The 13,332-nt window shown below is 45.3% G+C and overlaps 1 protein-coding gene, 1 long non-coding RNA gene and 1 pseudogene across 3 annotated transcripts in view; 1 reads left to right on the top strand and 2 right to left on the bottom strand.

Annotated features, from left to right (window-relative positions):
* The window catches only part of Stpg4 (sperm-tail PG-rich repeat containing 4), a 48,279-nt gene extending 39,259 nt beyond the window's left edge, over window positions 1-9,020 (bottom strand). Inside the window, exons 1-3 of one of the 2 annotated variants that reach the window (XM_048416215.3) lie at window positions 8,852-9,016; window positions 7,180-7,239; window positions 4,416-4,673 (exon numbers count right to left, since the gene is read on the bottom strand). In XM_048416215.3, coding sequence (XP_048272172.1) covers window positions 4,416-4,673; window positions 7,180-7,239; window positions 8,852-8,938 — 405 coding nt within the window. In that variant the 5' untranslated portion in view covers window positions 8,939-9,016. Of the gene's footprint in view, window positions 1-4,415; window positions 4,674-7,179; window positions 7,240-8,851 lie in introns of both variants that reach the window. The other variant, XM_085690943.2, reaches the window with a different exon arrangement.
* Window positions 1-13,332, bottom strand: part of LOC125388291 (uncharacterized) — a 334,710-nt gene that overhangs the window by 168,517 nt on the left and 152,861 nt on the right. The gene's annotated exons all lie outside the window — the stretch shown is intronic.
* Window positions 161-745, top strand: LOC125388151 (large ribosomal subunit protein uL6 pseudogene; annotated as a pseudogene).

Below are 13,332 nucleotides of genomic sequence, written 5' to 3'. Positions count from 1 at the left end.
ACATATGAAATGCAGACGATGCTGCCGTGTTACATAACTACTCGATGGTCTAATGAGGCTGTAGATCTCACAAACCGAGCACGCTCCCTAGACAACCTAACTTGGTGTCACCGCGGTTCAGGCGACTTGTATTTGAACTGTTTCTAGGTGGCTGCTCTTTGCCCCACCCACAGCGAGAATGAAGACCATTCAGCTGTCAGACTGTTAACATTCCAGAAAATGTCAGCATCACTTGCTCTGAAGGGACACACAGTCATTGTGAAGGGTCCCAAGGAACCCTGCAGAGGGACTTCCATCAACCAATGAAGTGCTGAGTCACCCTGGCAAGAAAAAGAAAAGGCTCCGGGTGGAGTAACAGAAGGGAACTGGTCACTGTCTGAACCGTCTGCAGTCATGTTCAGAACATGATCAAGGATGCTACGCCGGGCTTCCGTTTCAAGATGCCATCTGAGTATGCTTGCTTCTTGATCGATGTCGTTATTCAGGAGGATGGGTCTTTGTTTGAAATCTGAAATTTTGGGGGTGAAAAATACATCCGCAAGGTTCAAATGAGGTCGGGCGTTGCTTGTTCTGTCTCTCAAGCCCAGAAGGATGGATTAACTCTTGAAGGAAATGATATTGAACTTGATTCAAATTCAGCAGCTTTGATTCAGCAAGCCTCAACAGTTAAAAACAAGGCCATCAGAAAGCTGTGGGTGGCATCTGTGTGTCTGAAAAGGGACCAGCGCAACAGGCAGATGAGTAAGACCAGAGTTATCCCACTCCAGAATCAAGATCCTGGATTATAAGTACGATCCGGGGTGTCTTTGGGGATAATAAAAGACTTGTATTACAAAAATATTTCTAGGTTGCCAAATTGCCTTACAAAACACGTTACCAACTGCTGTTCACATTAGCAATGGTGATGACTTCTCTTTCCCATCTATGCCTTTGTGATGAATTACTTGTTGAAGTCAAGCCTCATTTTTTCTTTCAGTCAGTGGTACATCTTGTAGTGAGCCGTTAGCTGCTGTCCACTGCCCATTTGAAAACCAGAATGCGTGCAGTGGCAACACATACCTTTAATTCCAGCACTCGGGAGACAAAGGCAGGCGGATCTCTATGAGTTGGAGGCCAGCCTGGTCTACAGAGTGAGTTTCAGGACAGCCAAGGCTACATAGGGAAACCTTGTCTCAAAAAAAAAAAAAAATTGAAATGTTTCTTAATAAGATGAATACAACTACCAGACACACAGTTAGGCTTAAGCAAGGTATGACTTTGCCAAACCAGTGACGGATGACAACAGCGGACATGGGGAGAGGGCAGTGCGTCTGTGAAATCTGAGCTTGTGAAACCATGGGAGGGAGAGCTGTGTAAAAGTGGAAGAATCAGCATGTTCAGGTGGAATGAACGCAGGGCTGCTAAATCGCGGCCGGAGAAGACTCGATGGAAGATTGAAACAATGAGTCTTGGGGGAAAAATCTAAATGAGTTACTGATAGAAGAGAGATGAAGAAACCAAGAGGCCAGGCTGCTGGCAAGTCATCTCTGTGGGAGTGCCAGGGATGGACTGTGAGCAAAGGAAGCCAAATTCTTCCAGAAATAAGGGGAGGAACTGTGGGCCAGTGGCTAACTGCAATATGGGAAGGCAGGCTGCGTGGAGAGAGACCACACTTTTATGTCTCAGAATACCAAAAATGTGAACAAAAAAAAACCCAACGATATGGATGAACTATACGCTATTAAAACTGAGAATGTCCTACTATTTTAACAAATGGCATTGATGTATATATACTGTGACTGCCCCGATTCAAGTTATTCCATTGAGGTCGGCTATTGAAACATCAGAATTTGAATTGTACAGGTGAGCAGAAAGCACTTCTTCTGACAGTCTGCCTTCTGAACAAATTCTCAGATACCTTCACATAGGAAAACACTCAACTCCCAGCTTCTGGAACTTAATCCTTTGTGGGCCACGGGGAGGGGAGGAGAAAAGACAATAAAGAGTCAGGAAGACCGTGTTTGCAGAATGCTTGTCCAGCCCTCTGGGTAAGCTAAGCCTTGGGTCTTTTAATTAAGGCTTTTAGTTGTGCTCGGCACAGCCTGCTGTGTGATATTTCCACGGTAAGCCCTTGGCTGGCCCGTAGCGTGGATACCTGATAACAAGCCGTAAAGCCAAGAATAACCCAGGGTTTGTATTTGTTCACTGAAGCAAAGAGAGTCGGGTTTACCCAAGAACCTTCCAGTCTGTTCTGTTCGCAGCTTGGACGGGTGAAGCATCAGCAACAACTCCATTGTTGTGTGTGTGTCCATTTCTGGGGGAAAGTTTGGAGCGCACTTAGTAGTAATCACAACTCTTTCTTGTTTAGTTTTGCTTTTGAAGACAAGGGAATTCGTGTTTGTTTTGTTCTGTTTTGACACAGGATTCTCAGTCTGGAATGACAGGCACATACCACTGTACCCAGCGACAACCCCTTGTGCTCAGCCAGTGGCCGTGGACCTTGAGGACCAATGGTAACTTCTCTTCATTAAGACATAGAGAATTGAGACTGGACAAAGAGTCAATGTCCCTTGAAGAGACCCATTTAGTACACATCCCTTCAGAAAGGCCATGCACGGGTCTGCAAGTGCATCCTTTGGGGTCCAGCTATCTAAACCCTGCCTGCCCCACCACTGTGGGGAGAGTTCATGGTAGATGGGAAAGAGGGCTGCATTTATGGTCAAAACCCTCAGTTAAAAGTGCTGCCTTGAACAGGGCATGGTGGCACACACCTTTAGTTCCGGCACCCAAGAGGTAGAGGCAGGTGGATCTCTGAGTTCCAGGCTAGCCTGGTCTACAGAGCTAATTTCCGGACAGGGTTACACAGAGAAACCTTGTTTCAAAAAAAGCGGGGAGGGGAGCTTCCTCGTCTATTTTACTCTGTGTTCTGGATGAGTTACTCAGTTCTTTATGGCTGTTTTCTTGCAGGCAAAACAGAAACTACATCTCTTCACTTTCTTCTGGGCTCTTAGCTAAGGGAGTCTGAGGATGCCTGTAGTTAAGCATTGAGTCACATGAGGCGGTCGACGAGACAGCTCAGTTGTTAAGGCACTTGAAAAGGACCTGAGCTCAGTTCCCAGCCCCCATGTCAGTCAGCTCACAACTGCCTGGAGCTCCAGGGAGCTCTCCCCCCACCCCGCTCATCCCTGCACACAGACACACATCATAAATATTCTTTTCAAAAATAAGAGTCACGTCACGTGGCGGTGGCACACACCTTTAATCCCAGCAGTTGGGAGGCAGAGGCAGGCAACTCTCTGTGAGTTCAAGGCCAGTCTGGTCTACAGAGTGAGTTCCAGGACAGCTAGGGCTACACAGGGAAACCTTGTCCCAAAACAATAACAACAAAAAGTCACATATGAGAAAATGTGTTTATCAATCAAGGGTCGCTAAAAGTCACATACAAGAAAATGTGTTTATCAATCAAGGGTCGCTAAACCCTGCTTAACTGGACAGTTTCCATCCAGCCTGCACGAGCTCTCCCCGCTGCACTCTTGATAAGCTGTGTCCCCCTGGAGCATTCTAGACCAGAAGCGCTTTCCCTCGGCACAGCGTAGTCCCTCAGCACAGTAGTGCTCGACTGTCAGGGCCCTCAGTGAACTGGTGGGGCTGAGAGTGGAACTGAACCCTTCCGTGCTTACAGACTCACTTCTGTCTGGTTTTGGTGCTAAGGGTCAAGCCATTCCAGGGCTTTGAGAATGGAACATGGGCTCCGCCCCTGAGTTCCACCCCAGCCAAGAGAGGGGGAGAGAGAGATTTTTAAAAGCTTCCCTTAGGCACCAAGAAGGCTGATCAGCAAGAGTCAGAAAGAGAGAGAGAGAGAGAGAGTTTTAAATGCTTCCTTTAGGCACTAAGAAGGCTGATGGGTGGGGGAGAGTTAGGAGGAGCCACTATATCTACAACTTCCAGAGACCAGTGTGTGACACATGGTCAGATCCAGAGGTCCCCCAGGTGAGGGGACCTGCCCCCATGCGCCTCTGAGCACTCTTTTGGGTTAAGACCTCACAGGAAAGATCTCTCTGGACACATTTGCAGGTCACAAAGCCCTTGTTCCATCTCTAGATTTCTTTGGTTTTATTTTTTAAGGTGTGTGTGTGCATGTGTGCACATGGGTATGTAGCTGTGACTGCAGATGCCCAAGGAGGCCTGCGGCATTGGATTCCCTGAAGCTGGAGTTAGGGACTGCTGCAAGCTGCTTGACATGGGCTCAGGGAACCGAACTCAGGTCCTCTGGAAGTACAGCAAGTGTTCAGACTGCTGAGCCATCTTCTGCCTTGTTCAGTTTCTGTAGGGTTATCCTTGGGGATGGGGTTTATACTCTGCATCTAAAGTACCTTTCTCCCAGTGTACCCTTGGCACCTTGTCTCACAGAACACTATCTGATAGTAGCGCCTTACCTCGTCTTTGTCAACCAGTGTGCTGGGGTTTGGCCGAGGCTGGTCTTTGAACGAATAGGAGGCCATTTGCTTCTTCAACAGCTCCAGGAAGTCGGGAGGCTTGTACTGGGGGAGGTCGGTGGGGACTGGATCGTTTCTCTGCACAAGCGGTATCCTTTTCCTCCCTTCGTTTTTAAAGTTGTAGGTTGCTTTCACTGGATTTAATAGGGACTCTTCAATAAAAGTCTTTATGTGGTAAGTGCCAGGTATTGGAGTATTCTGTGGGAAACGGACATCGGTTGTAAGACTGCGTAGGACTGCGACATCCCCAAAAGCACCAGCTATGTGGCATTTTTTGTCTCTAAATTGAAGAAAAATTTTCTCAATTTGAACAAATACTCTAAATTTATTTATGTGAATCAGTGTTTTGCTTGTTTTAATTTCATTTTTGAGACAGGATCTCATTATGCAGTCCTGACTGGCCTTGAATTCACAGAAGTCTGCCTGCCTCTGCGTGTATTAGCATTTTACTTGCATGTATGTTTGTGCACCACAGGTGTGTCTGGTGCCCACAGGAGTTAGAAGAGGATGTTGGACCCCCTGGAACTGAAGTTATAGACAACGGAGAGCTACCATGAAGATGCTGGGAACTGGATCCAGATCCTCTGCAAAAGCAGCAAGTGATCCTAACTGCTGGGCCATCTCTCCAACTCCTAACAGACTTTTTTTAAGATTTATTTTTTATTTTATGCATAAGGGTGTTTTGCCACATTTGTGCAGTGCATACAGAAGCCAGCATGGGGTGTTAATTCCCTGAAACTGGGGTGCCATGTGGATGCTGGGAACTGAACCTGGGTCCTCTGGAAGAGCAGCCTGTGCTCTTAACTGCTTGCTGAGCCAGGTCTCCAGCCCCCCCCCATCCCAAAGCAGTCTTGATAGAAAAATATTTCATAAAATTTGTGACTGTTTCTTTTCTGAAGCAACTGCTGAACACTGTACAAGGGTAACAGCTAAAAACTACCTTTAACCTTCATTACGGGTGGCTTTTAAATCTCAGAACTCTGCAAGTTCAAGGCCAGCCTGGTCTACATAATGAGTTCCAGATCAGTCAAGGCTATAGAGTGAGACCCTATCTAAGAAAAAAATAATCTTCTTTTAGATATTTATTTTGTATATGTGGAGTGGCATGTACCACAGAGTACATGTAGCAGTCAGGAGACAAAAGTCCTTTCACTGCATGGGGACTGGGGATGGAACGCACAGGGCCTCAGCCTAGCGGTAGGCACCTTTACCTGCTGAACCTTCTCGCTAGCCCAAAGCTAATTAGCTGAAAAGTAACAAGGATATAGTTGTCATTCTTTGACCATAGGCTGCAGGCCAGTGAGTACCAAGCAGATTTTTAGATAGTTAAAGGCTCCCCTAAAAGTAGGTATGCTTTTTTTTTTGATTTAGTTATTTTTATGTACATTGGTGTCTTGCCTGCATGTATGGCTGTGTGATGGTGTTGGATCCCTTAGAACTGGAGTTATAGACAGTCATGAACTGCCATGTGGTTGCTGGGAAGTAAATCAGGTCCTCTGGAAGAGTAGTCCAGTATTCTTAGCCACTAAGCCTTCTCTCTAGCCCCTTTTAACTACTTTTTTTTTTTTTAAGATTTTGGTATGATTTTTTTTTTATGGCTTTTTGAGAGTAAGGCGAACTTTACCACCAGCCTCGGGATGAGGGTTAACTGGCACAGGACAGGGTCTATAGGCCAAGAAGAGATTTGGTACCTCTCTCATGGTTTGAAGAGATTTCAAACCATGGCCACAATGCAGCTGAGAGGCTGAAGTTTCAGTTCCTGCTATCCTGTGGCTCTCTTTCCAGCTCTTCCCAATTCTTCTCTTAAAATGAATTCAGTTGGAATTTACCTTGATTGCTGAAGCGTTTTGACAGAAAACCCCCTCAATATAGAAAGTGCCCCTTGAGAAAGCTGACCTGACTGTTCTTTCATAAGCTACCAGTTTGTTTTTATGCCCTGTATACACTGACCACCTGTGCTGGCTAGCCTTCAGTCAGCTCGACACAAGCTAGAAAGGAGGGTGCCTCAGTTGAGAAAATGCCTCCATAAGATTGGGCTGGAGATAAGTGTGCAGAGCGTTTTCTTAATTAGTGATTGATGGGGAAGGACCCGGCCCATTATCGGTGGGGCCATCCCTGGGCTGGTGGTCCTGGGTTCTGTAAGAAAGCAGGCTGAGCAAGCCATGAGGAGCAAGCCAGTAAGCAGCACCCCTTCATGGCTTCTGCATCAACTTCTGCTCCAAGTTCCTGCCCTGTTTGAATTCTTGCCTTGACTTACTTCTGCGAGGACTGTTACCTAGAAGTGTAAGCCGAATTAACCCCTTCTTCCCCAAGTTGTTTTGGCCATGGTGTTTCATCATAGTAATGGGAACCCTAACTAAGAAACAATGTTAACAAACTGGCTTCTCTGTCATAAGTGATACAACTGAAGCCAAATCCCTCACATTGGATGTGACAGAGACCATTAAGATCATGGTTGGTCTTACCTGGAGACCCAGTAAAGGACCAGGAACCCTGACTTCTAAACTCTCACTTGGTCCAACACTTAAAGCTAATTTCTCCCTCATGTGCTAATCCTAAAATTACAAGTAGTAAAAGTAAGCTGTGTAGGCCTGGACAAACTGTGTTCTCACAGTTAGGCGCTGCTGACTTAAAAAGGAAGACTGAGTAAAGCCTTAATGGAAGCAGAAAGAATTTAAAGAGGAAGGAGTGGAAATATACACACCGTTAATGTTACCCTCCACCATCCTTCTCTAGTAAGAGACGAACTCTTCCGGATCTGTTTCTATGAGCAAACACAAAATCTGCTTATTTCTTTAGAAGGTGATCTCTTGACATTACATATGACAGATAAAGTATTTACTTGAAGAAACTAAATTGCCTCTACCAAGCTAATTAGCTACAATGAAAATCAAAGATACACAATGATACATTTCATCCATACTAGTTCCTTAAAGTGTTATGCTATTAAGTGATTCTAAGTATCTAAAATCCCTTTGGTGAAATTAAAATAAGCATTCCTATCTCACGGAGATGTTCTAAGAACAATAGATATATAAAAAAATTGATATTAGGCCACAGTTCCTTTGCCCAGTGGCTAAGTAAATGGCACCTGGGAAAGCTGCTCAACCAATCTTCATGTACCATGCTTTCTCACGGAAATATAAAAATATGCACTAGCTGGATGTGGAGGGGTAGTGGTGCGCACCTTTAATCAGCGAGACAGAGGCAGGTGGATCCCTGTGAGTTCTAGGCCAGCCTGGTAGGCATAGTGAGCTCCAGGCCAGCCAGAGGGCTACATAGTGAGACCCTGTCTCAAGATGGGGTAGGGGCAGGAGAGAAAGACACACACCCACAACCACATTTACCAAATTACTGCTTGACAAATGGTAGGTTTTATTTTTTAACACCTCATCTGCAGCAAGCACTCTATACGGACTTATGAAGAGTTCGCATTTGCTGAATTCAGCCCCACTGTGCCCAGAACCCAGCTGTTTAGTTTTTCCTTTTGTGCTATTACAAATCACTGAAACATCAAACTTAACTTTTGGTTTATAATATTCGCTTTGAAGTAAGGGTTATCTCATGCAAGAATGGACCAAAATGAACTGGTAAACATAATGGATGGAATTCACTTCTTATTGAAACAGCTTCCCAAGTTCTACAGTGCTGGTATGAAACGTGGGCTTCTCTAAAGGACAAGAGGATTTCTAAGGTGTTATATACCATGCTATACATCTGAATCCCCACAGTTGATATGCCATGCTATACATCTGAGCCAACCTCTTCCCACCCAGCACGCTCTTTTATTAAATTCCTGCTGGTTTTCAGTTGCTCGTTTTGCAGTCAGAGAATGCTCTCAGGCAGGTCTAAACAGGTTTCTCCCATCTTCCTCCAAAGCAGAGAAGTGAGATGGGTGGCGTGGCATGGAAACTGGACCAGTCCAGAAGAAAGGAACTGTCCCTCTGACTCAGGCAAGTGATCTAGAATCCGACCGTGGGTCATTTTAAGTTCACTTTAAAGGAGAAAATACGTGATAGGCTAAACACCCTCACCCAAATTTACTTTTTAAAGTATTCAGGTGGGAGGCAGGGTGGAACACATCTGATAGAACTGCCAAAGAGTTCATTCTTTAACAGACGCGAAAGGGCAGGAAATCTAATTGCTCTACTGAAGCAAGTGGTTGGGTGGGGGGAGACCGGGGAGGGGGAAGATGGAGGAAGAAGGTAAGGGAAGCAGAAAAAAAAAAATCAAATCACAATCAAATAAAACAAAGAAAATCAGGTGTGGGCAGAGTAAGAACTAAGCAGCGAACAGGCCTGGGAGTAGGGATGTGGAAAAGGCCCGGGGCGCGGTGAGACCAGGCTGTGGGGGCCGCAAGGGGCGGACTGTCCTACCGAGGTCGCGAGGAGTGCCTCTCCGAGTCCCAGGTCTTCTATTGGTACTGCGGAGGGGTTGATGGCAGCGGTGGCTGGCTCGTCCATTGCGACCTCCTCTCTCCCCAGGCCTGGGCTGCTAGCCGGTTGCTAGGAGCCCCTGCCACCCGCCGTTTCTGAGTCTGCGCGTGTGCGTGTGAAAGACCAGTGCAGAGTCCTGCAGGTCCACCTCCACTGTTGGGGACAGGGAAGTGATGCACTGGGCGAAGCTGACTCGGTGGGCATCTTAGAGACAGTCACGTGTGTGTCATAAAGTGTCGGGGACTATGAAGTTGCCCTGATTCGTGGGTATATGTGTATAGGCAGGCCTACCCACATCTGATGGTTCCTGATGGTACCCACAATTTCTACCACTCCCTCACAAATTACCCTAATCCCACATCCTAGAAAGAGAAACTGGTAGGCGCATTTAGCTTTGAAATGAGAGTTCTTCCTTACCATCCACTTCCGAGGTGGGTGGGGGTCATCCTGAACACCAGCTATGAGAGCAGACCACCCATCTCTTCCGGAGGCCTTTTGCTCTCTGGGCCTTGTTTGGCTGTAACTTCTTAACCTAGAAAGATTTTTTTTTTTTTATAAAAAAAAATTTTTTTTTGAGACAGGGTTTCTCGGAAAGATTAGTTTTTAAAACGACTTTCCAACTTTTATTCCTTTTATGGAGGACCTACTGTGTTCCAGGGACTTCACATCTATTACATTTCAGGTAACCCTCACAGCAATGCTGCCAAGCATCCTTAGTGACACCGTCACACTGACTCCAAAGAATTCAAATCCTTCAACACCTCGAGGTTTCTGTTTCCCATCACCAACTTTCAGGAGTGAGTGGACTCCATTGGAGAAATGGGCTCCACAGCTAAGGGCACTTAGCTGCTTTTCCAGAGAAGCCAAGATGGGTTCCCAACACTCACATGCTAGCTCACAGCCATCCTGGTGACTCCTGTTCCGCTGCCCTCTGAACCCTGCAGGAACCAAGCACACACGTGGTGCACATATATATATATTCAGTCAAAATACACATAGACTGATCTAAAATAATATTCCCAGGGCCAGAAGAGCGCTGAGGGGGAGAAATGTACTTGAGGCTGCCAAGCCTGCTGATCTGAGTTTCCTGTCCCCAGGAACCACATGATGAGCAGAGAACTGACTCCCAAAAGTTGTCCTGGGACCTCTACTTAAATTCTGGGCTACACATGCACACACATAAAAACAGTATCATTAAAACAGAATAAAATAAATAAATAAATAAAATAAGTTATATCTCAGTACCAACTTATTTTAACAGTGGGTCCTTTCAAAATTTGATGTTCATGGCTCAGTGGTTAAGAGCACTGGCTGCTCTTCCAGAGTAACTGGGTTCAGTTCCCAGCACCCACAAGGTGGCTCGCTTCTGTTTGTAGCTCCAGTTCTAGGGTGTATGGCCTCCCAGAGCACCAGTATACACAGACATACATGGAGGAAAAACACCCACTGCATAAAAGAAATTTTAAAAAAATAATGTTCCTGAAACATCTTGTGATTTTAAAATAAAAAATTAACTTCAATCCAAGGACAGGAACCAAGAAAAACTTGGCCAGTTTTAAGATTTGCTTTTCTGTGTGTGTGTGCATAGCATTGAGTCCACAGCACGTGTGGTGACACCTATGTGACATCCAGTCTCTCCTTCCATTGCCGTGTGGGTTCTGGGATCTAGCTCACAGGCCCCTGTGGCCGGAGAAGTTTACCTGTTACACAGCAGGCCAGGCCCAGCTCCTCAGCAACTCTGCTGGCTGCCTGGAGAAACTAGTTCATCTATTTCTCCAAAATGCTGGATTCTTTTCAGTCTCCTGCAGTCCAGGCCTCCACTTCTCCCAGGGCCAAGGTTATAGACATGTCACTACCACACTTGGCCTCTCAATTTACTATTCTTTAAAAGAACCAGAAACCAAGTTCAAAATGAATGGAAATTACACGGTTAAGATGGAAATAAATCTAAGTTCTCAGATGTAACAGGTTAATCAAGTCCACCTCGTGTTCATTTCACTTTCTTATTTCGGCTGAGCCTGTAAAACTGGCTCAGTAGACTAGGGACTGAGACCCTAGAGACTAAAGAATATGAGGTACAGAGAAGTCTAGAAACACACACGAGGTGTTTAAGTGAAGAGAACACTCAGATGAAAGAGCAGTTTGCCTCAAAAATAGAAACACCGTGGGTCAATGATTTCAAGGACTTTTACCCATAAAACAAACAACCTAGGTAAGAAAAAATCGCTGGGGCCGGGCGGAACTTCACTTGGAGAGTACTTGGTAGCATGCACCAGCCCTGCAGCTACCTCCAGCACCACATAGCCAGGGTATGGGGAGTGCTTGGGAGGCAGAGACAGGAGACAGAACTTCAAGGTGGAGGTGGAGGAGCCTGGGGTGTTTGATGCAGTCTGAAAAGGAGAAACAAACCAACTGCCATTGTATATAGGACCATGAGTTCTTCCCTGGTTAACAATAGGTTTTATTTATTTATTCCGATGACTGATAACGATCACATATCGGAGCATCAAACGGAACTCGAATCTGAGTCCTCTGGCACTAGAGCAGAGCATTAGGCGCTCTTAGACACTGAGCCACCGCTCAAGCTGCTAACAATAGGTTTCAATCCAGAACCACAGGATGTTCAGTGCCCAACAATGCCTGTTATCCATCAGACTACCAAAAATGCTGTTTTTCTAAAACTTCTTAGCAAAGATATCTTCAACTCTGAAGGTTAATGAAATTAACTCCAAGTTAAGCCAAATACCTCAGAATGTTTTGAAAGTAACTTTAAAAAACCTAAGAACATATATACAATTAAAAATATATCTGGGCTGGAGATGGTGGCACTTTAATCTCAGCACTTGGGATGCAGAGGACGAGGCAGGCAGCTCACTGTGAGTTTAAGGTCAGCCTAGACTACAGAGCGAGGTCCAGGACAGGCTCTAAAGCGACGTGGAGAAACCCTGCCTGGAAACACACACACACACACACACACACACACACACACACACACACACACACACACACAGAGTTTAGGTTTTTTTTAATTGATTTTATTGAGCTATACACGTTTCTCTGCTCTCCTCCCCTTCAACCCTCTCCCATGCTCCCAATTTACTCAGGAGGTCTTATTTTTTTCTACTTCCCATGTAGAGTAGATCCATGCATGTCTCTCTTAGGGTCCTCATTGTTGTCTAGGTTCTCTGGGATTGTGATTTATAGGCTGGATTTCTTTGTTTTATGGTTAAAAACCACTTATGAGTGAGTACATACGATAATTGCCTTTCTGGTAGGGTTGTTATTCTAAGCCACAACATCCAATATAACCAGTTTTCTTTTTTTCAGTTAGACCAACCCAAATTTAAACTAGCCTCCCATGGCAACTACGAAAAACTGCCATTCAATGAATTTAAGAATGTCAAATTGAAAAACCACTACTATAAATGGTTAAAGAAAACATCCTGACACAGAAGTGACTTCCCGAACCTCAGAGTCAGCTCACTATTAAAGCACTTGCTGCTCTTGCAGATGGCCCACGTTTGGTTCCCAGCACCCACGGTGCAGAAACTGTTAACTTCAGCTCCAGGGCACCTGACATCTTTTGGCTCCCACAGGTACTGCATGCAAGTGAGGCAGTCACGCCTGCTACTCCTTTTTAAAGTGCTTTACTGGAAAAAATCTGAGAGCAAACACACTACATATAGCATTAAAGAATTAACTACTACCATAATCCTGCTAAACTAAAACCAGTAGCATGGTAGAGACTTGGAAAGAGTTTAAAATCATAGCCTTGGGTTCAAATGTGATTGCTTACAAAGTAGTTCCAAAGATTTGAACAGTTGAGATCACAGAAACAATCTGTTCTATACATGAATATCCTTCAGAAAATCAGAATACCTCTTTTCTGTCTTCTGCAGTCTGTAACACAAATCTAGTAAAAACTAGGGAACAAGTGGGCTAGGGTTGTAGCTCCATAGAACCGATTCCCAGCACTGGGGAAACACCAGAAATGGTGGTACACACCTGCTTGTAATTTCAACCCTGAGAAGGCAAAGGCTAAGTCTGAGTCCAGCTAGTGTGAGCGTGCGCACGCACTTTTACACACACACACACACACACACACACACACGCACACGCGGGCACACGGTAATCTCCCTTTAACCTTATTCTTGATCTGTATCTTGGTATTAATTTGAGCTTCCAGACTGTTACCTGGAGAAATCCCAGAATTAATTGCTGGTTCTCACTTTCCAGCAGCAGCTGCTAACTAACACTGGCTGAGCGCTTTAGCCAAAAGGCCAGAGACTATGCTGAAAGAGTGTTAGCCATTTTCCAAAGGTTAGATAGAAACCACGATGGCATCTCACAGGTCAGTTAGCTGGAACTCAGATAACAGACCTGAAAATCATTAGGTGGTATCAACACCGTTTAACACCTCA

The sequence above is a fragment of the Myodes glareolus genome, chromosome 6 (genome assembly GCF_982192425.1).
Source record: "Myodes glareolus chromosome 6, mMyoGla1.1, whole genome shotgun sequence".
NCBI lineage: Eukaryota > Metazoa > Chordata > Mammalia > Rodentia > Cricetidae > Myodes > Myodes glareolus.
This window is presented reverse-complemented; position numbering and strand designations above follow the sequence as displayed.